This window comes from Zophobas morio, unplaced genomic scaffold (assembly GCF_036711695.1).
Source record: "Zophobas morio isolate AGI-343-1 ecotype UQ-CSIRO unplaced genomic scaffold, CSIRO_AGI_Zmor_V1 ptg000023l, whole genome shotgun sequence".
In the NCBI taxonomy this organism is placed as follows: Eukaryota; Metazoa; Arthropoda; class Insecta; order Coleoptera; family Tenebrionidae; genus Zophobas; species Zophobas morio.
In genome coordinates this window covers 2,064,148-2,090,059 of record NW_026972128.1, presented here as the reverse complement: position 1 = coordinate 2,090,059, position 25,912 = coordinate 2,064,148, and the positions used below count along the sequence as shown (strand labels likewise).

Genomic DNA, 25,912 nt, shown 5'->3' with positions numbered 1-25,912 from the left:
TGTTTTGAGCATTTTGAATCCTAAAGATTGGACTTCTACGTACTTGTCTTGTTATCGTATGCAGTGTTCTTTTTCTGCACTCATTGGCAAAATATATGAAATATGAAATATGATATTCTGAGTAATAGTAAAATAATGCATGTTTTTCTTCGGTACAGACGTCCCCACGTGTCGCTTCGAAAAAATCATGGTAGTGGGAGCTTCCAGAGGCGAGAGTGTCGACATCGTCTGCGAAATCGACGCCGACCCCCCAGCTAAAAGCTACCGGTGGAAGTTCAACAACTCGGGGGAAACGTTGGATGTGGCGGCGGAAAGATTTGCCAAGACAAGTAACGGAACAGTGAGTGTCCTGCGGTATACGCCCGTCTCGGAACTGGATTACGGCTCCTTATCCTGCTGGGCCGTCAACGCCATCGGACATCAGATTAATCCTTGCGTGTTCCAGGTTGTCGCAGCAGGTTAGTGAACGCTCGTGCTGTTAACTTGCGGCCTGTGTTCCCGGATGAAGGAAACTAGAACGTTTTGAGGAGTTAAATGGGGCTCAAGTGCGCCATACCCTCATCTAAAAGTATTTTGGTTGCAAATGACTTTTCTGTCGTCAACGCATCAATTTTTCTAAAACTGCAATCTTCTTGATTTTAACTGCAATTCCGAAATTTAACTATACCTTTACTGTTTTTAACATCAGTAGAGAATCGGTACTATAAGCAACTCCCTGGCCGGTATCATTAAATTTATGTGCTGGAAATAGGAAGATAGTCGTATTGCCTTTTATTTGATGACGTTGAACTCGAGCGCCAATTTTTTTAGGAAATTATTATGCTTCTGATACCTGCTTGAATGTAAAATAAAATGCCATGTGGTCTCTATGTACATGCTTAGCATAAAAGCCAATTTTGATAAATAGCTTCATGCAGTAGGTGTTCGCTACTCGTTTTACTTTTTAGTTCAGTCGAGCAAGCAGTTACTCACAACTCTAATAAATGCTCCGTTAATGATTGACGTCCATAAGCTAAAATTGTGCTTTCGTTCGATACTAGATACTAGCAAGTATTAGAAGCATAATGAAGTATGACAAGATGAACCAACTTTCTTTAGAATGCGACTGTAATTTTTTACATTGTACTGTAAAAAGTTCAAAGTTTTCTTAAATCGTTTAAAAATCCCATTCAATCGCTTACAAAAAATATCAGCTCTTTCGCGTGCAACAAGCATCATTTTCGAACGACCTCCGCGTAATTCCTAACCCTTTCAGGCACATTTTCTCGCGATAAACTAAGCGGAAATCTCTCCACAGGCAAGCCGTTTCCCGTACGAAACTGCTCCTTGTCTAACCAAACGAGCAGTTCGGTGGAGGTGATGTGCTTAGCAGGATTTGACGGCGGTCTTCCGCAACACTTTCTCCTGGAGTTGTACTCGGCTAGTTCCACCAGTCCCAGATACAACATGACGGGCCTGAACGAGCCCTACTTCTTCCTAGACAACTTGGAGCCAGATGTTACCTTCAGGATCGTCGTGTTCGCCGTGAATGCGAAGGGAAGGAGTCACGGAGTCGTGCTGGAAGAGGTCACGTTTAGGGACGCCGAGAAACGCACAGGTGAGTTTTATTAAGTATGGAGAGGTTAAAAGTGCCATTATGACGGCGGCGATAAAACGCACGGAAGGTGGCACGTGTTATGATGGGTGGTCATTCAGGAGAGTATGTGTTTTGCATGTTTTCTTTTTGTTTTCTTAAAGAAATCGTGAGAATTAGGTCTTTTTTCAAACTAGGTAATGCAATAACACGTGCAAACAAAACAAAAAGAAATATTTTTTTACGGAAGTTATTTAATGAAAGACTGAATCTATTGAACTGAATAATTTTATTTAATTATAGGACAAACATCTCTGAAATGTTGACGTTTTGATTTTGATAAAAATAATAATAATACGAAAACTACGCAGTCCAACGTAATGCATAAAGATAATAATAATACTTAAAAATATATATCTTTTACTATGTCATATTGACAACATTACAAAAGGCAATTTGAAAACCATAACCATCTTCATTATAGTAGTGAGTACCATAATAAAATCCATACTGTTCAATACTATTAAAATAGATAAATCAGACTAATCATAAAGCAATTTTATTCAAAAATCACACAAACACAAACTTATCGGAAAACGCTGTTTTAACAAATCGACAAATCAATGTCACTAGAGGTCGGCATCGGTATCGAAAATCTTGGATTGTTTTCATTAACTTGTACATTAGTTTGTATACTTGCTTTTGAATTTGCTGCCAATTTTTTTTTTTTTTTGTTATCGATGCGATTTTCTATGTATCCCTCTACAACACAGTTGCTTTTCCAATCTCCATGACGTTGAATTTCAAGAAGATCTGCGTTATAAATCTGCTAGCAAGGAGGTAGAAAACCTTCTGAAACATGTGCAATGTATTCCTCTGGTGAGCAAGTTTCAAAAACATAACAATAATCTTTGACCTATCGCCAGTAGGATGTATTGTAATTTGTTATAATAAATAAGACATCATCTTGACATCTGAATTAGTGGTTTTTGTGGTTATGTGAGCCACAGACCACATATGTACTTGTGGGGTGTGAGCGTAACTGTTGATATAACTCAGAGACTTTTAATACATAGACTGGCTGTGTCAGGAAAAACGTGAAGTTTTTCGACCGCCATATTGCTTATAACCGTAAGTGCGCGAAATTTGAATTTTCAGGTTACAAAATGCAATTTAAAATGTTAAATAAAAAAGACAACAAATTGTAATTATTTATTTAACATAATATCTATATGTATATGTAAATTTATTTAAAAATATTAATGTCCTTGAAACAAAATTAATTTCGTGAAGTTTTGTCTTAGAGATAGCTTTTTCACGCTCAGTACTTAAGCGGCACTCATAACCTATTCCGAGAGTCAAATGATTTCTCAAAATTAATTTAAGCAATAAATTAAAATGAGAATTATTTACGTCCAACTAATCCATACTAAACAAATGTTCATTATGTAGAAAAAAAATGTATGGTTCTACTTTGCAAAGTTAAGGCAAACATTTTAGTTACCAAATCATTTTTAATGGCCATATTTACAAACAATCTCGTAAGTCCCGACACACAACCACTTTTATTTCGAGGTGTAGAAACGTTCTGTGCTAGAAACTACTGCTGCTAACCACCACAACCTCGCTTGATTTGACATAAAAGTTATAGCAATGGCGTCCATACTACCATGCGCCGTGGCTTCACCAAAATGCATTAGAAATGTTACTAACAGCCAGTCTATGTATTTAAAGTCTCTGATATAACTACACAAATATAACATATCCACTCGTATGTAGGCATCATTACAATCTTCATCCTGGAAGTATTTTCGATGATTAATCTAAGCACAACAAAAAAATTTGTGATCGTACTTACTTTCTAAGCTTGTAAATAAATCGACTACAACAGTTTTGATTTTTTATACCTTGCATTTAGTTTTATAATGAAGATAAAGATAATAAACTGTTGAAGAGTAATTCAGAACTGACAGAACCAATCTTTCATATATTTCTTTTGTGTTTTGAAACTTAAAAAGTTATTATTATACTTTTAATTTTTAAATACATATTAAATCTTCATTAATCTAGAAGCTTTGTCACATCATTGACTACTAATAGTTTTTTGTTATCAAGCTTATCTTACCTGAACATATAAACTATCTCGATGTTTTATAATAAAAAATGTTATCGAAGGTTATTTCGATAGAACTTCCCTCGCCCCTGAAGTACACTAAAACATATCCAGCTTCTTCAAAAAACTATAAAATTGAATTTTGCGAATTTTATTTATTTTTTCATAAGAATCCCTATAAGGTAAAATAAAGATAATATATGTTAAAGTAAATGTAAAAAAGCATGCTACGGAAATGTTGCCAATGAGTTTTTCCTTTACAAAATTTTATGATCAACATTTTTGCAGGGACCCGTTATCAATTTGGATAGCTATAACACTAATATTATATTTCCAAATTTTAGGGAAAATGGAGTAAGTTTTTTAATGAGTAAAATAAGTTGATACATTCATTAATTTTTTGGAGTCACCCTGTGTAAGCAATTCTAAAAAATATTAATGTAATGATAAATCACAAGTATGGGCTCATCATATTTTGCATATTTTAGGTAGGATTTATTTGGCAAAATTTTGAGATGACATCATCAGTTTTTAGTGAGGTCGTAAACGGATAAATTTAACAAAGTTTAAGAATTATTTGTGATGTAATTAATTTGTTATTAATTTATTCATTTACATTAAGACGATTACCAAACATATCTGTGTTAGTAAACTGAGGGGTAATGAAGGGTAATAATTAACTGCTATCTAATGTTCCACAAATAATTCCAACTACCAAAGGAGTTTAACGAGGTGTGGTCAATGCCGTTCATGGTAACAAAATAATTACGAATTATATTTCTGGCTAGAGATTTTTTACAAATATCGCAACACCACGAAAGATCTGTTCTGTGCTCTAATCTATAGGACTGCAGGGGGTATAGTTTCTGATAAATAAGTTTCAAAAAATCTAATAGTATCATACCACACCATATTCGTAATTAATTTTCAAATTTGTAATAAACAAATTTTGAATGAAACCAGGTGCAATATATAGTAGCGTCACTGATTACTATTAATATTTACCTGTTTAATTAACCCAAGAGGTGCAATTATTTATTTTGCTGCATTTATCATTTAGGTTTTCAAAATAGGATGTTTGAAAATGTTAATAAATATTAATAACAGTGTCATATAGCGATTTATTATGCACATAGTTTGCTGCAGCGTTTATAATAAATTTTAGAGGAAAGTTCCAAAACATGTAAACTAGTAGTTTACATAGTTAATTTAGTAATATATATGAAAAATGAACTACTACAACTGCATTCATTTAAACGAGTTTACTTTTGAATGTACATATGTTCCATCAAGAAAAAGTCTGCGAGATGTGGTTTTAATTGTAATAGTTTGAATTCATTCTCAACTTTTGCAACTTACCTTAACTCATCCTTCCAAACATAATCAAAGAAATTTATGGTATGAATATGAGCTTTCATAATACACAAAACCCTGCCTTTAAACAATAGCCCAATTCCGTTCTGTCAACGCCGCTGATGCACGAACGATTCGTGATATCTCAACGGAACAGGATAACTAATCGTTACGGGAGTGCAGAACTATAGCATCGTTTGCAGTTTGTGCATAGGAGCTTAGCTCTAATCTAAAATCAATCCTGCATAGGTAATTCTGACCGATAATTGCTTTCGAACGGCCGACGGATTGTGATAAACTCCCTCACAATATGAGATTTAGCAAGAGTTATGGAACGCATTTGTAACGTCGAGCGCAAAAGAGTTGACCTCACGCGATACGTTTGTCGCCTCTTATCGCGGATATGTGAACTGACGGGAAAAATCACTCTTTCTTTCAAATTAATGTTATTTTTAAAGGAATGCACGTTTTCTCCACGGAGAAACTTATTGCCATTTACATAATCCTAATAGGACGATTAATTTGCTTAGGGAATAAACAATGGAGTTGATAACACCGCATTATTTATAACCGTTCTGCACTTCGGTGTCGGGGTAATTGTCGTCGTTCATGCGACACTTGCGCGTGGGGGAGATAATGACGAAATGTTACAGCGAAAGCTTTGTTATCGGAATAAATAAACCAAGGATTGTTTCTTATGCGATTTTAGAACATTTTCAGAATTTTATAGCGGAATTCCGTTTCTTGGACCACTAGAAATTTTTATTAATTTAAGGTTGTGGACTTTCAAACTGCCTGCTCTCTATGATGTGATGACTTAGAGGAAGATTTTTCTGTATACAAAACAAGTTTCTAATTTAATGTTACGACAGATCCCTAACATTTCAATTTAAATATTTATCGAATGGTCAATACGTGTTGCTAACCTTCAGTAGACAGCAGATTAAACGAAGTAGAACTTTTCAATGTAAATCTGTCTATTTTATCAGGAACGTAAAATCATGCCGACAAGACATGAAACAAGATGGTCAAAATGCCCTAAAAATACATTTCGAGAACCAGTACCAGGGTAGGTACTGAATTAAATTTCCTTCTTTAAACTTGGTGAAGCAAACTAATCCTACTTATGAATGTGTATGTCCTATTTTAGAATTTAAATGTGTATAAGTCAAGGTACCGAGAAAGGTGGAGAAGCCGCAGGTAGTAGAGCTCTTGATTATCAGTTATTGTGATAATTGAAGCGGTATTTTATTGTTAAACATAACAAATGAACTATAATATAAGCTCATATCTATCCGCCAAAATGCGAAAAGTTTTTTTTTTAATATGGACATCCCTCGATAATAGGGGCAATTCTGAATGAAAGTTGTTAAATTTAAAGGGTGTTAAATTGCAAATTTCCATAGTAACGAGTTAAATTCGTAAATCTGATTGGCTGTTTATTTTTTAACAACCTTTAAATTTTAACAGGTTTGATTCAGAATTGGGCCTAATATACCCTTAGGGACTTTCGCGACATTCCGGACATACTGTATCTACACCTTTTTTTTGTGATTAAATATCACCTTAAAATTTCCGTTCATATACAACTCTCTTAATAAACATCTGGACAACAAATCACCAAGAACACTTAGCAGAACTCAATACGGGGAGGTTTATTAAAATTTCCACATAAAATTTTAGCCTATTCTACAGTAAAACACTGTCCTATGTTAAAGTTTTCTCTGCAATCTAGAACGTCACTTGTTCAAAAAATTATTAGATCTCTGAAAATTCGACATCTGCCAGAACTTTGAATGGCATATTTAGTTAAATAAAAATATGTTGGTTATAAAAATTCGTGCAGATATAGTTATACAGAACGTTCCTCGCCCCTGAAGGAAAATGCATTAAACAAGTTCAGTTCCTGGGTAATTTATAGTTAGTTGTGTCTTCCACTTATGTTTTCTCGATGCTTCATAACCCCTAGATTACGAAAAAAGTAGTCTCCCGTTTCCATCTGTCTGTCTGTCAGTCTGGCGTCTGTGTCGATTTTTATTAAACACGTAATCTCCGAAACTACTGGACCGATTGTTGTCAAATTTTGTATATATATTAGGAATATCATGTAGATAGTAAAAAATAACCAAAGTTTGGTTAATCAACCCCACTAACAATTTGACGACATCATTTCAAAGAATTCTATTTTAAATGTAAAAAATAACGTCCTCCTATACTTGTAGCATACGAAACGGCTTTGAGTTTTTTTCCGAAACGGCCAAATGTACTTAAAAAATTAACATAGTACAGTAACATTTTACCACTAATTCAGGATATAATCGTTAATGGGCATGCGGTCAAGGCGTAAGCATGATGAACGGCGCTCGCACCTTCTATGACAAATTTAGCTGTATCTCTTTTACTGTCGTTATTTTCTGGAAAAGGTGACAATACGTAAATCTTTATTTAATAGGAATTATAATAACAATAATTTTAGAACATCATATTCGACTGTGACTTAATTAATAATTTTAGTCCTCTCTTTTTAGGCGACAACTCATTCAAATCAAACAAATTTCTATGTGACATCCTTCCGGTGTATAAACAAACACTTTATGTTAAAGCTTATATTATTGTCGAGAAGCCATTTTTCCCGTTGGTTGTCTGCTTTAAAAATACTTTATGAACGTATTAGAGGAAGAAAAATCCAATACAGGGAGGAAGGTGCAAATATCACAACTCGTATTAAGAAAATCACAAAAGGCGAAAGTAAGGCGAGGAAAAAATTTGAATAAATTTTAAAAGAAGTTCAGATCAAATTAAAAATGATCATCAATAACTAACGAAGAAAAAACGGAAAGGGCAAAATTTTGTGAATTTTGAACAAACCCAAGCGTAATACAAAGTTGCTCCTTCAGTTCTACGTGTTTTGCCTACAAGTTCACCGCTGAAAGTTATAAGGAATGAATACTATGGGAGAATTATTGTAAAAACGTTCAAAAACCGGACGCTGACGTGTTCAGATTGTATATTAAGTATATATTAATAAATGAGGAAACTGGAACAAAAGAGCCGATAAAAAACAATAAAAAATTTGCGAAAAAGAAAAACTTTGATCTTTGTATTCTAGAAAAGTGGAAAAGGTAGTAATGTATGTATATATAATGGAAAAGAGATTGGATAAATTAAAAAATCAAGTACTGAGTACTGAGCCTGGGAAACCTAACAAAGAGACTTCAAGCAAAAACTTAGAGGTGTTTCTATTTTTATTTTTTTATTCTGTTAGAATTCTACTGTTATAAGACGCTGAAATATGAAGACGAAAAATAAGTAAAAGGTGAAAAAAATCCTATAAAATATAATACAGATATCAAAAACAGTTACGATGGAGTCTGACGAATTTTATTCCTAGACACAATAATAATATTTTTAAAGATTTGTCTTTGATAGAGTTTTTGTTTGGATATGTAGAAAATCAAAAACTTATCACGGAAAATCCTCAGCTCGTACTACAGATAATTCAGATTCAGACTAGAAATTAATTTACTTGAAATTTGGACACAATTAAATCTCCGTATTTCTCCGATAACGAAAACTTCATAATAAAGGTAGCTTTTGAACAGAGAAATTTCTAAAATGTTTGAATTCGACAAGTTTGTAGCGGTAAGCAATGCGATGTAATTAGCAGAAAGCTATCATTAGTTTCAGGAAAAACGTAAAATTTAGAGAGCTCGCGCAATAAAAAATTGATTAAAAAATTTCACGCTAACAAAATTTGAATTCTAAATTCTTCCGTAACAGATTTCCACAATGCTTATGTTGGCAGTAACTGCCAACTACTTGCAACAAAATTATCCTTTCGACCACGATGCCTTACCCATCCTTAGATATGCGTAATCCGGTTATATCCACATACAAAATTTCATTATTACTCTCTGCTTGTTATTTTATTAACATGCATTGTAGTAGGCAAATTCGGAACAACCAACCCCCATTAAAACGCATTTTCTGACTCCAAGTTTGCTTTCGAGCATCATGAGTAGCAAATTCTAACCCCTGTTAATACGCTTTTTTGTACCCCAGGTTTGCTTCCGAACCTCATCAGTCCATTTGCGACTCCGAGGCATGAAAATTTCGCTCATATATTTCCAATATTTCTCTCCAGTTGTCTCTCCACCTCCCCAAATTCATATCGAAGTAATAACAACCTCAAAACAGAATTGCCAATTCACCTTTAAGAGACTTTTCGAGCACATATTAGTTTTCTATTAAATGTAGGCGGATGAAAGCTCGAATGTTGTTGTCGTTGTGGGGTAGCTTCATTATCGATTTCTGGCTATGCTTTGGTGAATATTGTGTTAGGCGGCCACTAAAATAGAAATTTGTTACATTATTAATTGTCACTATCATTAACGTTAAGGGGTGAGTCACCGTAGTGTGACAAGGTAATGATTCAGACGATATAAGCGTCAATATTTAAGAGATCCTCGTGTCAACTGATTTGATAAAGATTAATGACAAAAGAAACCAGAGGAGCTGTAAAACAAAAAGTGAAAGACAACGTGAATATTTGATGAGAGCTGCATTATTAATAGTTTTGACTGACATGACCTAGCAATTTACATTAAAATTCACGATTGTGTTAATATTTGACAAGAATTAATCATTCATTAAAGACGAGATTCTTATTTCCGAGTAACGAATGTGATTCGCATTTCCTTTCACTGTGTTTAAAATATCCTCCAAATCCACTACCTTAAATTAAGTGATATATTTAACTGTCGTGCTGCATTTTTGCTAAGTAACCGCTAGCCACAAATCTCATTTTAGGTCGCTTTCCAGAATTTATTAACTTAAGCGCTCAGTCGGAAAAGCGAATAATGGCGCTTTCTACCATTCTTGTATGCAACATTGTGTAATAACTACAGGCCTTTATCTTTGATACATTTTGTGTCAGTTTACTACCAGAAGTAAGCTCTTTCAGTGTGCATAAACCACATCAACCACATGCGCAATAGCTGCAAGACTTATTAGAATACAGTTATAAACAGCCGAAATTTTCCTGTTCTTGATTCGAATAAAATTAATCTCTGAAAAGTCGCCAAACTAAAAGGCAACAAGGAAGTTATTTTTAGAAATTTGATGCCTCATCTCATCCGTGGCATAAAAGTCGCTATTTATGAGGTGAAGTTGTAAAATTTCGAAATTGTTCTTGACGTAAATCTTCATCATCCAATACAGCCAAAGCATCTACTTCCTTATATATCTTGTAAAATGTGCCTTCGAGCAACAAGAATGGAATCACTCTATATGATCATACGAGTGATGTAAAAGTCTCTATAAAATTTTATTCTGCACTTTTATGTGTGAAAGACGTCTCAAATCAACCATAAAGTATAATCACAAATGTAATATTTAAGTACATAAAAGCCAGGGATAAATGTTAGACGTTGTAAAGAAAGTAAATATCTTGCGGTGATGGAGAAACGTTAATTATTTAGATATTTTTAATTTGCCCTGTTTTATTAATGAATCTCGCCGCTATTTTCTTAATGAGTAATGGAATGTATTATTCATGACGCCGCAGGATATGTATAAATGGTGTAAACCTTGACAGGATTCTATAAATGCGGCGAACCACGTAAGTATGTTTCAAAAGGACATTTTAAAAATAATGGTGGAAAATTTTCTGACTATGGTAAAAGCAAAAAATTCTACTTCTCATCCGTGCTGTATAAGTTTTTATAGTGTTTTATTTATATTTCTGTTCTGATTCTGCTTTAATATTAAAAAAGGTTAAAGCTCTTTCGTATTCCGTTATTTCAATTTTTAAATACTAGCAGTGCTTTTAGAAGATAAAAAACTTTTATTTAGATTACGATACCGTGGTTTTTTTAAATCTCGGATGGTTAACAAGTACAGGAAAATACACAAACACGTTTTAACATCACAGAAGCTAACAAGTCATAGAACTCGGTGCAAAACTTACTTTTGTCCGCCTAATTTCCTAGTATACCTATCAGACGGTGTTCCTAGACTCGCATCTCCATATATTTAAAACCAGACCGAGTTTTAGAAAATTGCGTTATTTTAGTCGACTTTATATGAACGTTTATTTGAAATAATGTTTGTGTTCCATATAATTTGACGTTTAAAAGTAAAGGGTACAAGAGGTAAGCAAAACAGCGCAAACTGAAATATTTGGTTTCTACATAAATAAATCAGAAATAAAGCAAAACAAAAATCTGTAAAATTAATAAGTAACTAAAAAGTTAAAAAAAAAACTTCAAAGATATAACGTGAATGTTAAATTCTATCTTCAAAGAACACAAAATTTGTCACTAAACAAACAAAAACCAGAAAATACTGGGATAACATTTACACATGATTAATTATTATCATTAAACACTTTACCCTGCCTTGATATTAGGCAAATATCCACGAAATTTAATAACAAATTTAATTCAAAGTTTCAGAAACGTTAAAAGTTATTTATAAAAATGTTTCATTTTTCCATTTCTTTTTTACTACCAGAGCGTAAGCTAAGAAAGCATAATAATCGAATCCATCGGGCGAATTGCCACTTTCATATTTTCTCGACGTGTCATGACATCTAGAGTAGGAAAAAAATGGTCTTCCATTCCCATCTGTCTGTCTGTTTGGTGTCTGTATCAATTTTTATTAGACGTAATCTCAGAAACTACCGAACCGATTGATGTCAAATTGCATGTAACTTAATAAGGAATATCGTGTACAGTAGCGGTCATTTCTACGGAACCACTCGATAAAAAGTCAAGTTGGTAGCGCTGTCATCTAGTACTTTACGCCGAACGCGGTTGGTAGCGGTAGTAGATATGGCAATCGAAATTAGCACAACACGAATGTTTCGGTTGCCCTCAGCTATGCCGCACTGTATCCCGTGCAGACTGTATGTTCCTGTCATCTATTTATTAAAATAAAATATCTACATTGACAATGGGGCCATCTAACCTGTCAAATTTTTGACACATATGTTTTCCCCCAGAAACCCGTCAAGGTCACTTACACCAAACAAATTTTGAAAATTTACACTAGGGAGTGGTTCTATAGAAAAGATCGCAACTTTAGATGGTTTTTTAATAATAATAATAATAATAAGTAATGTTTTATTTTCTTTTTAAAATGTATAAAACGCCAACTAAAATTTGGCTAACCATCCCGACCACCAATGGGATGACGTCATCTCCAAAATTTATAACAGTCAGTTTTTTTTTTTAATTTTATAAAGTAAGACACTTGCTCCCGCATTTGTGGTGTGTAAATCCGTGTCGAATTTTCGCCCTAGACGTCCAGATTGTTGAAAAAACAATCAAATCTGTATAACAATAGTTTGCAATTTAACTTTGAAACTACACCACCGAATGTTCTGAAATCTTGTAAATATTTTAAGGCTTTCGTAATCATGATCAATCGTTAAGCAAAATTTATTCGTTTATACCCTCGCAAAAAATTGGTGATCTCAAAATTTTGCCAAATAAACCCTTTCTGAAATATGCAAAAAATTACTGTATACTTATGGTTTATCATCACATTCATAGATTTTAGAAATACTTATACAGGGTAACTCAAAAAATCATTGTAAGAGTCAATTTATTTTATTGATTAAATCAGGAACTGCACAACCGAATGCCTTGAAATCTTGCAGACTCTTTAAACTTATCGTAAGCATGGTAAATTTTTAATCAAAACATATATATTTATCCTCCTCGATGACATCTTCTCAAAATTTTACAGAATAAATCCTGTCGAAAATGTGCAAAATGCTCTATTGAAATAACCTTCCACCAATTTTTTTAACATAAATCTGGTGTCAATATGATTCTAGTGATGACGAAGAGAAACATGAATATATTAATTAAATAAGGTATTTATGTCTAAAATAATGCCCAAAGTGGAAACAGCTATATAGGATAAATTGAACGTTTGGTTTTCAGCTAATTAAACTGCCTATATCCATCACAATAACAAAGACTATTAATTTTTTTTCTGAATCTTGAAGAAATGAACCCCTTTGCAGTTGTTATTAAAAAAATGTGGACCCATTATTTTTATTTTATCACAAATATCAAAACGATTTATCACTTTTTACTTCCTGAGCGTATTGTAATAGAGTCCATCATCCGGTAAATGGCTACTTTCATGTTTTCTGAACGTTTCATGACCCCCTACACCAGTGGCGGCTCGTCAGATGAGGCAAGTGAGGCGGCGCCTCACAGCATATATCTTAAGAACAGATTGACTTAATTTATATTTAAAAAAGAGCTTTCAATGCATTTTTAGTTACAAAAATATGTTGAAATGGGAAATATGTACATGATTTTTTTTTACGCTTCCTGCTGACATTTTTCGTTGAATACCGTACGATGTATGCCCCGAGTTCTTTAACTGAAGCGGCCAGGACGTCGGTTCACTTGAACCAGCGAAGCCCAATCACAGACACGGATTTCCATGGCTCAGCTCCTATACTCCTATACATGCGTTCGCTCGGAACTGAGGCGATATCTTCGGTGCTTCTCGGCCAATTTCGGCGTACTCTTTAAACCACTTTTCCATTTATTTTACAGAACGGTAGGGTTGCGGGGTGCATGGGTAATTAGCATGAACGTGAATAAAAACCCACGTGTTGGTGTGTTGTGTTATTGTCTCTTTCATAGGTACAGGTGAGTGAAAAATGAATCCCGAGTACAATGTCGTCATGTTGCTTCTTGAAACGCCGTTTTCACGGCGAACCGAGCTAGAACGTCGGTAAATTTTGCTAAATATCGAGCAGTCAAAACCGTTAATTCATTTAACTTCCATTGATAAGCGACAGAATCGTCAGTACTCCAAGTCTTTTAAATCAACTTGGTACCTACGAAACATATAAATGGTTCTGCCGTAATATTTACACAACATCCCGGGATATAACGATTTAAAGAATTTCATCCGAAGTACAAAGTTACATGAAAGTTCCAAAGTACCTACACATTAAAAATTTCATGGGCTTAAAACGTTTAGAAAAGAACACAACAACTATTCCCGAATCCCTCCAAAAAAGTGCTACTTTCAACAAAATTTTGACTTGTAAAAACATCCTTGATTCAATGTGTTATGGGTGTGATTATTATTATTATTATTATTAGGACCTACCACTGACCCGGGAATGACCGGTATTCAGGTAAGACTTCTATCATTACTAACTAGTAAGACCAAGTAATATTACTATTAAAACTACTATCAAACTTCTATCATCGCCTCACCACATCAGACAGTCACGAGCCGCCACTGCCCTACACTATGATAAAAGAGATCTACCGTTTCCGTGTATCTGACTGTCGTCTGGCGTCTATGTCAAATTTTCCATGTATTTTTGGAATATCATGTAAATAGGAAAACACTAATCAAAATTTGTCTAATCTTTACCCCAACAATGTGATGACGTTACCTCAAAATTTTGCATGGTAAATTTTATTTAAATTTTATAAAATAACATACTCTTGCACCTCTGGTTTATGGATACATCTAGATTTGTTTCCCTAAATTAAAAAAAATAAAATTATATAACAATGTTCTACAAATTAAATTTGAAACAGCAAAACTGCGAAGCGAATGCTCTTGAAATCTTGTAAACGTTTTAAGAATACCGTAAGCTTAATAAATCGTTAATCGAAATTTATTCATTATTCCCCCTGTTGAAAATTGGGGACGCCATCTCAAAATTTGTACTTATAGTTGTAGTTACTTGTACATCGTTGTATTAATGTGTTTTAGAATTGCTTATATAGGCCGTCTCAAAAATGTATCGTTTTTCGAAAAGATAGATATATTATTGGAGTGTACTTCAGAGTCGGGCATAAGGGTAGTTCCGTTTAAATAAAGTTTAAATTCGGGCTAAAAATTGTATTTATTTCAGTAACTGACATTGTTGCTAATGCTTGATAAGTTGATAACACAGACGAAAGTTTTCGCCTCTTTTTACTACAGGTGTTTTTATTTGAACATTCGTTATTTTTGTAAATCACTAAACTATATAAGTCTCAATTAAAAAAACAACTGACACAGACCGTAGCAAAATTTGTGTTTCATATGAATTAATTTACTGCCAAAAATATTTTAAATACCTATATTTATTTTACCGTCTGCCTTCTTTCCTAAATAATTTGAAACTCACAGATGTGATCTACCTGTTCATTAGATATATGTTCTTTGAGCTACTGGACCACTTACCTTAAAATTTTAGATGTAATTTAGAATTATGAGAAACCAAACATTATCGTCTATGTTTACTGGAAATTCCTGAAGATATTGACGATTGTACTTTGTAACCTTTTCTGACATTGATAATTATGATATACGTAACGAAGACGTAAATATATTTTATAGTTATTATTATTATCAATGTCTGTTGTAGATTCCATTAATAGACCATTATTGCCATTATTATTAATATAAGTTTATAAATTAAAATCATTTTGATGTCTGAAGTCCATGTTCATGTACAATTTATATGTATGGATAGTTAGTGCTTTGTTTGACTTGTATTAATTCATATTTATTCATAAAATACGATGAAATCAGTTTGTTTTTTTATTTATTGGTTGGTTTATTTATTTATGTATTTATTTATAATAAATTGATAATTTATTTATCGCTTTCAAACAATAATAAAGCAAACAAACAAGACAGGCAGATTTTGAAATTAAAATCCACTCAATTCCATGAAAATTAATATGGAGGTATTCTATAGGGCATTAAAACGAATGAAAAAAGTGAAAAAACCCAAAATTTAAAATGGTTATTTAAAAAAATGTGAAAGTTGAAAGTGCAATAATAAACTTACAAAAGAAGAAAAAATTAAAAATACGAATGTAAGTAGTTAATAATAACAGCAATGAAATTGGAACAAGTAGAGTAAGAAAAAAGCAGAAATATAGGGGAAGTGAAATTACAAGAACAGAACTGAACATTTTGTAAAAAGAAAAAATATTACTAATAAAAAACTACAGGAACTACAGACGGTGATTTTAACATTTATACCTAGGAGGAAAAAATGCCAGGATACTAGAAAAAAGACTTTAACCAAAATTATTAACAACTCTAGAAGAGCTTTAAGAAATAGGGACATTGACAAATAAATAATCAGTTGTATTTAAAGCCTATATGACGATACCACATACTCTATAGATTTAAGAAATGAAAGATTAGAGGTTTTTTTAAATGCAATAGGTTTAAAACAAGGTTCTATCTGGAGTAGTCTCCTCTTTAATCCGATAGTAGATGAATCGATGGAAAATGGAATCGAGAAATTATTGGTCGAAAATGGAAGTGATTTACGACATAACATAAATAGCTTCAATGAAGAAATGAAAAAAAAATAATTTGGAATATAAATAAGAAGCACGATATGAAAATAAGTGGCAGAAGAATGGAACAAATAACAAAATTTATATATTTGGGAAGTTAAAGTGAAAGAACTATTGGAGACTAAATAAATGAAAAAATAGAAAAACAGACAAGTTATTTAACTCCTTAAACATGGGTCACAACTAAACAGGATGGAAGTGGGCTTTTTAAGAAAAATAGAAGGATAAATTAGATGTGATAACATTAGAAATAAAACATATAGATACAATTAAAAATACCTCCAACAAAACCTGCAACGCTGATTGCGACACATCTGAAGAACGGAAGATGGTAGCAGGTCAATGAAGCAAAATAAATGGGAAAAATTAAAAGAGAGAGGCCCCGAAAAACGTGAAGAGGTTAGCGCAGAATAAGGAGGAATGTAGGAAGGGGACTAGGATTAAGTAAACAAGTAGAAAATATCAATTAAAGCACATCACCCACCAGCAATTGTTTAGAAAATTAAAGGCATGAGATGAACTCATCTCAAAAATATATTTAAAAAGTTTTAGCAAACATGGAGATAATTTAATTTTTTTTTTTTTTTAGTTCAAACACATGAAACTCTAAGAATGTTTAGAATATCCTGCACTATTTTAGGATATGAAACTTGTAAAATTGTTATTCATGAATTAATATTTACCCTAGAATAACTTAAGTTCTAGCGAGATGATAACCCGGATAGAAATCTACTGTGTAATATGATTTTTTATTGTTGACTATGTAAGGTACGTGTAAAATATGTATATACATTTCTCCACCATATTAATGGTGATATAATTCAAAAGTTAAATTCTTGTGTCGCCACTGCACAAAACAAAAAATGAATCCCTTCTCACCTACAATAAGCGTCCAAAGAAGTCATAACTAACCCTAACTTCCCCCATAGTGCAGTCTCCTGCAGTCATATGAAAACCGAAATGATAAACGGAACCAGCCCAGTCTCATACGTAAAATATTCGCGCTTAACTCCTCACACGATATTCATGCCGCGATTATATATTTTTTCAGCGGCTTCTATCTTAGAATTGGACATCTCATCGACAGGATATTTGCATTAGAGAAAAGGGCGGACCCATAATTCGTGGCGGAACCATCCATCTTGAATTGTATTGGAATGATTCTGACACCCGCCGGAATTGAATGGAACTTGAATATAATGGAACTGGCGATAAGACTAAACTGTGTAATTGTTCTCGCTAAACTATGACCACACCCTTCCTTTAGGAGGGGTGGAAAGACCGAAGAATACAAGTAAAAAGAAAGATCGGGAATTAACAAATTGAGTGGGAGCGGAAAGTAATTAAACTTTTGCTCTAGTTTCAATGTAAATTAGCAGTTTCACCATGTGTTTTGCCGTTTTATGTAGTGCAGTGCCGCTTAAGAGGGTTCAGAGAGTTTAGGGAGGTAAAAAAAAAGTGATGACCCCGACGTGATTTGAACACGCAACCTTCTGATCTGGAGTCAGACGCGCTACCGTTGCGCCACGGAGTCGTGATAGCTTCAGCGTGTGTTATCGAACCACTGATTCCAGACAACGTGGAAACGCATTTCTAAAATTGAATTTAATTTCATTGTAAATTAATTAACTTATTAATGTTAAAACATTTTTTTTAAATATAACCAGACACTAGATAAAATAGAAACTTACAATAATTTTAATAATTCGTTTGATTTCTTTTTTTTTTTAATACAATTTTATAAGAACAATTAATTTCAATAATTTAATTATTGCAAATTAAAACATCCTTTTGCAACATTTGTCTTGTGTTTAATTAATTTAAAAATTGGGTTTAACTCCAGTGACGTTCTTGTATTATAATTAGAATTCCTAAATAACAAATTTATAAATTTTGTGTTAAGATAATAAAACTAAAAAAAAAATAAGACATCACAAAACTGGAGAACAATTGGACTACAAGTTTATTGTCAATAAAGGTTTATTTAGTTTGATTTCTTGGCCTTGGTGTGGTATAGACCAGCTTCGAGCAATCGACCTAAACAATTTGCTTTCACCAATGTCCTTTAACAACCGAATGCATTATGGTTATGAATTACAACACGTTGACAATAGCCTCTGGTGTTTTGTTTCTGAAAGAGTTTGAAGGAATCTTTGACCCCTTTTGTTTTGATTTTAACATGTAAAAGAAAATTCAGGATCTTTTTTTAATATTTGAAAGAATGTTAGGAGTTCCCTGTGTTCTGTTTCTGAAAGAGTTTGTTTTGTGTTGTTTTTAAAAGAATTTGAGGAATCCTAACAGATGTCTAGTATTTTGTTGCTGATAGACTTTGAAAGAATGTCACTGGCATCCAGTGCATTTTTTTTTAATTTGACCGAATCTTGATTGTTCTTCGTTCTTGTGTTTTATTTTTTAAGCAATTTGAAAAAACCTGAGGTATTCCTGGTGTTTTGTTCTTGAAAGTGTTTGAAGAACCGTAGGAATTTCTAGATTCTTTTTTTTTTAACAATCTAGAAGAATTTCGGGGCCTATCTTGTTTTGATGTTAAAATGTGAAAAAATCTCTTCGGGGTCGTGTCTGTATTTTTTTTTTAATATATGAAAGAATTTTAAAAGTTCCCTGTGTTATTTTCGAAGAAGTTGGAAAGAATCTTTGCGCCCCCTTGTATTTTGATTATAAAATGTCCAAGAATGTGACGAATTTTTATCTTATACTTTTAAAAGAATTTAAAAGAACCTTCGAAGTTCCTTGTGTTTTGTATTTGAAGGAATCTGAAAAAACCTAAGAGACATCACATGCTGTTTTATTTTTTAAAAGCTGTCTTCCTTTTTAAATCTGTGAAATCTGCTCCACTGTATTTTGTTTTAAATTAAAAATTGTTTGAACATTGAAATAATTACCATCCACTACAGTTAGTACTACAGGGTGCCGCATCCAAGTCTGGATATAGGGAATTAACATGGGAATTGGTTTTTATTTTATAATATCTCCCCAGATCACTTTAAAGCTATTATTGAGTGATGCCTTTGTGGAGGTCGAAGAGGGCTATCGGCCAGTATTTTTTTCAAATCGTTGCATCGCGCTCATACACTGTAAAAAGGTTTTAAAAATCGTATTTTGAAATTCGCGCCCGATCCGAATTGTCGCGAAGTGTTCCGTCGAACTGTCGAAGTTCGGCGATCGCGTCTTTCCAATAACCATGCAAAATCCAAATGTCAAAACGAAATTAGAAATTATTCTCATCAGAAATCAACGAACAAGTCAAACTGAATTATTTTATCCAGTGTGATGATTTATTGCAGGTCAATTTAAACGGAATAAATGCACAAACTGCACAAAATATTTTATTAGGTTATGCTATGTTCTACTGCGATTAGATGAAAAAGCGGGGGCCTGCATGTTCTTCAGCGGTTAATTTAATTAGTAGGTAATTTGGATAAATTTCACCCTTTTTTTTGGAATCACTAAAGATTGGAAGTCAATTGATTTTACATTCGTTAAGCAGGGATGGATTTTTTGCCTCCAGGAAGCATCTTCATTACAGGAAATTTTTGAGAGAGAAATGTAGAACATTGACTCATCAACATTTTAAAGTATTTTTCTCTATTACGAATGTGTTTTGGGATTCAGAAACTTTTGTATTACTGTTTTATTTGTTTATTGTGTTAACAACAACAAAAATAAAAATAATATTTCGCAAAATAAAGTTACATTTATTTTCAAAGGTGATAAAAATTACATAAAATCAGGTGGGCACGACGTTTTCTAGGGATCTTAAACAGATGAGATAGAAGAATTTCAAAAAGCATCATGACAAAAAATTGAAGCCTGAGGACTACTTCTCACATATAGAGTTTTACGAAGGAACGCTTGAGAGAATCTAGGCTGATGGAGAGTTTTTGAGGAACATTTGATTTACTGACGTTCATTTGGTTTTAAGGGAAGTTATAATCGTCAGAACGATGAAATTTGAGCATTACACAACCCTCACGTGGTCCATGACCTTCGTTATCAATGGCGTGCAATTGTCAGTGTATGACTGGGGCACGGCTGTAGAATAGATAGGTTGAGTATCTTTCATTCATTCACGTTCCGGTAGGTGGAATAATTTCTTACCGTACCAGTTGGCCATGACGCGCGTTTTCAAATGGGTCCCTCTTACGGTATTTAGAGGCATTAATTTTTGCCACATCAAAAGAACACGATTATACCGACATAAATGAGAACTTTGACATTTAATCAAAGCATTTAATAATAATTTTTATGTTAAACGTTCAATCTTTTGGAAGCGTCTTTGACCATTGTTTACACTAGCTACTATGCGACTTCTCTGAAACCGTTTTTGCAGAACCCTCATTCAACGCCCCTGCCCTGATCGCGTTCCTACTCTTCAAATGTTCTGAGAAATATTTGTACAATATTTGAAGGTTAGGTAGGAACGTGATCAGGGGTGTTGTATGAGGTTTTTGTGGGGGCGGATTCGGCAAAATCGCGGTAGCTAATGTAATCAATTACCGAAAAGTTCTTAACCAGTACATTGTCAACTTGTTTTTCGAAGGAATCTGTGTTTATCTGGTCATCGCACATGCTTGTTTAATGATTGTTTACATGAAACAATAGTGCTAGAAATATCGAACAAACCTGCGGTTGCCGAGGTTTGTTATGTATAAATGTACGTTCCTCTCTGAGTTGGCGATCTCGTTAAACCAATTTAAACAGTAATTTCTATCATAATACATCCACTAGAAGTAGAATGACAGTTTTGGCAGCCTGTCAGTTGTCAATTTGCCATTGCAGTAGTGGAAAATTTCATTCATAAAGATGTTAGTGTGTAATCGTAATTCACAGATGGCGAAACGATCTAATGCGCGCCAAAGCCGCCTAGGACACCCAAATTTTATTCCACCAAATTTCCCTTAGTGTACCAACCTGGACTGGGGTTTCTAGGACATCATGTCATTGCACCTTTTTTCATCGAATCCGGATTGAATGCTCAGAAGTAGGATCATATGCTAGCTCAGCAAATACTTCCTGGGACTCGAAGGGTGCGGCATCTGCAGCAGGTCTTTTACATCCAGGACCAAATCTCCAGCCATACAGCTCGCATAAATGTTGTTTATTTGAACCAGTATTTTTCCGCAATGTTGGAATGGAAAGTTTGCACCGCCCCATTGGCATGTGCAATCGCCAGATCTAAACCCCTGAGAAATTTTTTCTTTGGAGATTTCTTCACGACCATCTGCATTCAGACAAGCTATACAAACAGAGAAGCGCTGAAACAAGCAATCCAACAATATTGTCTTCAGATTTCAACTAAAATGCTGATCAACACGCGTAGGAGTTTTGAAGATCGGCTTACTTACTGTACAGCTGCTGAGAGCAGTGTTTTTGAGCAATTCTTGAAAATAGTGCAATACTTCTCCAGATTCGTACAATATTTCATTACTTAATTCATCAACAATTGTTAAGTTTTGTTATTTGTAGTTATCTAAATGGTTCATTAAAAGGTCCTCTTCAAAAGCGCCAGCTGTTTTGATGGTAAATCTTATCATCACACAATAAGAAAAGCGGGCCCTCGATTTTTCATCTAATCGCAGTAGAACATGGCATTTTAATTAGATTTTAGTAATAAAGACTCGACCAGCACCAGCAACATAACCTAATAAAATATTTTGTGCGGTTTGTGCATTTATTCCGTTTAAATTGACCTACAATAACACAGGCCTGCGAAATATAACTTTTAATTTCCCTTTTAAATAATATTGTTTTTTTTTTAGGTATTTATCTATGCCGAATTAAAATATAACTCTAGTTTTTTTGTAGCACATCGAGATTTATTTTTATGTAGGCCTAAATATTCATAGTTTTTCAAACAATTTTTATGAAAAAATAGAATATAAAAAATATAAAATTGAATATTTATTTATTAAATGAACTAAATTAGTTATAAACAAGACTTAAAAAAACAAATAATTCAAGAAGCTTCTTTTTTTCTTTCTTCAAAGCTCTGATTTAAGCATTTTCTCTTGTATTCACGATAGGATATGTTATTGCTGTTACATTTTTCGCATTATATCTTTTTATATTTGAACAGCAAAAGTAACAATCGTCTGTATGATTTTGTGGCTCCATCCAAATTATTGGTGTCAGCAAACTTAAGGATTTTTTTTTTCCTTTTGACCATTTGCGAGGTGCATGAACACATTTTATGAGGCACCCATTTTTTGTCTTGGTTTTTTATATTAACTTTAAAATAACTTTCGCATAGTTGTTCGATAAATTCAGAAATTATTAGTTGTTGTTTTTTGATTAAATAACTTCTACAAATGTAACAGAAGTTATGTGAAGAATTAACCCATTTCCGAGAAGACATTAGTAATTTTTGTTTAAATTCAGAGTAGTAAGCGCATAGTCGACACAAATAAGTCTTACTAAGCTAAACAGCAAATGAAATATCAACACCATTATCCATACATATTATTACCACAAAATCTAGAAGTTAATTTTTATGGTACTAAGAACAAAATTGAAAAAAATATTTTTTGCAGAAACTGTACGTGATAGAAATTTTTGCAATTTTTTTTTATACATGAGTATCTAAGGCCTACCGAAATTACTACTTGATTTTGTTGGGGGAAAACCATCGCAGGCCTGTGTAATCGTCATATTGGATAAAATATGTAATTCAATTTGAGTCGTTCAGTGATTACTGAGTGAGGCAGCGCGAGTACATTCCTAGCTTGATGGCTCCCAGAAAATGTCACAATACTGCCGATGGGCTTTGATGGGGTTTTGAGGAAGACCAGCTGCTTGAAGCCTTCATCTCGGGCTTTTTGGATACGGTCTGAGTGTAGTTCGAAATGGCTCGTTAGACGGGGTCGCGCACTATGACGAATGAATGGATCAATTTGTGCATTTATTCCGTTTAATTTGTCGTACAATAATCATCACACTGGATAAAATAATTCAGTTTGAGTTGTTCGTTGATTTCTGATGAGAATAATTTCTAATTTCGCTTTGACATTTGGATTTTGCATGGTTATTGGAAAGACGCGATCGCCGAACTTCGACAGTACGACGGAACACTTCGTGACAAATCGGATCGGGCGCGAATTTCAAAATACCATTTTTAAAACCTTTTTACAGTGTATGAGCGCGATGCAACGATTTGAAAAAAATACTGGCCGATAGCCCTCTTCGACCTCCACAAAGGCATCACTCAATAATAGCTTCAAAGTGATTTGGGAAGATATTATAAAATAAAAACCAATTCCCATGTTAATTCCCTATATCCAGACTTGGATGCGGCACCCTGTATATAAATTAGCGTCGCCTGCGTTGACAGTTGCGCTGATAAAGCCTAAAGTCCCTAGATTACTAAAGTAACGCGATTCATTAGGCCCGTGTGTTAGACAAAGACAGACACAAATTGAGCCAAAATGGCCGTTTGTGAACAAGTGTGTCAAAGTGTTTGCTCTACAAAAATCAATTAAAATGCCTGGGTGTTGCATCAAATTGTTCTAATCATCTGTTTGAAAAATCTCAAATTACGCATCCCTACATGTCATAATATTATACACAAGATGACAACGTTTTTTTTTGAAGTGTAGGCTTCATTTTTCTTTAAAAAATAAGTCTCTGGAGACAAAAAATAAAAGCAATAAAAGTAGTCGTAGTCTTGCAATGCGAAACCTTGTTGACATGGTCAATTAATTTTTAATTTTGTTTTTAGTTAGTGTATAAATAGAATGATTAAAATTTGAAATCTTGACTTTATTTTAAGATAAAAGTTTAGGCACCCAAAACACGTAGAATACATTCATATTGTTAGACACTCGTAATTTCTCGTAGTCATAACTGATTATACCAGCAATTATTGTCCTCATTTTCAAAGTTGGCGGTTGTTTATTTGAGCCAAAATGGCTCCTATTCGCGTTACTTTAGTAATCTAGGGACTTTAATAAAGCCTGCCGAATAGCGAAATTGGACGATATGCAAAATTTGGACACATTTTGCTGAGGGCGCTAGTTATCCTTCGTTGACAGTTGACCAATTTGAATGTACAGAAGAAATTGTTGGTTTATGATGTTCCGTGTAGGTTTAGGATTGTTGGTGAAGTTTTTCATTGATTATTATTGATTGATGAAAATGATTTCGGTTAATCAGTTACACACCTTCTTACACCTCTCTCTTACACCTTTGTTAAACTTGGGAACTGCATGGGTATTTAGCCTGCATCTACCCACAGAATCGTAGAAAAAATAATTTTTATTAAAATGAAGAATACAGACTTTTGGCCTCTCCGAAGGAGGTTCAAAGTTTTCTTAAATGAAATTAACGTTCATTATTACGTTATATCAAGAATTTTATTTATTTTTTAATAGTTAAAGAATGCAAACCTTTCAAATTTTTCCCAAGAGTGATACTTTTATCCACGCAGAAAACCTCTGCTTCTGCGTTGGAAACTCGTGGTAGGTAACATTTGAATCACTGTTTGAACAGGATGGTATACAACAATGCATTTTTAATCGTATTTTATTAGTTCAAAATTACGAAAATTACATATACAAACAAATGTGTCAAATTCAAATTTGAACTGTCATTCAATGATAACTAGCGCCCTCAGAAGGAAAATGGCGTCGAAAGTAACTACTGGATTATCTGTCAAAGGTGGCTATTCGGCAGGCTTTATCAGCGCAACTGTCAACGCAGGCGACGTAAATTAGTTATGAGAAATCAAATGAACAGAGAACAAATACATATTAAAATTGAAGAATATCATTTTTATCTGAGTTTTTTCGTTCCAACTAACCCCCAAAAAAATTGAAAAATTGTATATACAATTTTTTAATTTTATATGCAGTGCTAAACATGTCCCTCGTTGTTAAAGAACTGTTATAATGCTTTCCCTTTTTAAGTTTATTTTTTAATGATTCATATATAAGCTGTCACATTTGTTTCAAACTGATCAAAAGTTAAAAACTTTTTAAATAGCCGAACTTTAGTAAAGCATCAGCTTTAGTGACAAGTTTGACATTTTCGCGGTCCTATTTCATCATGCATTAAATCATCTTCAATTTGATTAAAATACAATATCCTTTTTGTTAAAAATAAAAGTGAAACATGTGCACCGACTTTTGACGCATTCTTTATATTCGGTGGCACAACCTAACCAAAATAGGGAACCTACTTTCAGAGGTTGTTTTTGAATTTTAAAACAGGTTGGTACAAACACGGTCCTAGTAAATTATGTAAAAACGTAAACAAACATCGGGAAAACATATTGGACTTATCTCTTATTTATGAAACTGAAAGCAACTTCATTTTTCCGAACAGTAATCAAAGAAGGATATCGATACTGTAAACAACCTTTTCCTGCTTTGTGCACTCCTTGGTATAATATAAATAAATTTGTATGTATCTTCCATAGTCGAACGGACGGGTTAGCTAAGCCTTTGATCATTGCATATTTTCTCAAAGGTACCCGTTTGAAATTTTCACGAACGTAAAATA

The 25,912-nt window shown here is 33.4% G+C and overlaps 1 protein-coding gene and 1 non-coding gene across 5 annotated transcripts in view; one reads left to right on the top strand and one right to left on the bottom strand.

Moving 5' to 3' along the window:
• The window catches only part of LOC135134348 (hemicentin-1), a 718,216-nt gene that overhangs the window by 668,026 nt on the left and 24,278 nt on the right, over positions 1–25,912 (top strand). For all 4 annotated transcript variants that reach the window (XM_064062996.1, XM_064062995.1, XM_064062994.1 and 1 more), the window contains 2 exons: positions 159–458; positions 1,298–1,597. In XM_064062996.1, the coding sequence (XP_063919066.1) occupies positions 159–458; positions 1,298–1,597 (600 nt within the window). The remainder of the gene's footprint in view (positions 1–158; positions 459–1,297; positions 1,598–25,912) is intronic.
• Trnaw-cca (transfer RNA tryptophan (anticodon CCA)) lies at positions 17,862–17,933 on the bottom strand. The gene has a single exon. It is a non-coding gene; the product is annotated as a tRNA-Trp (tRNA).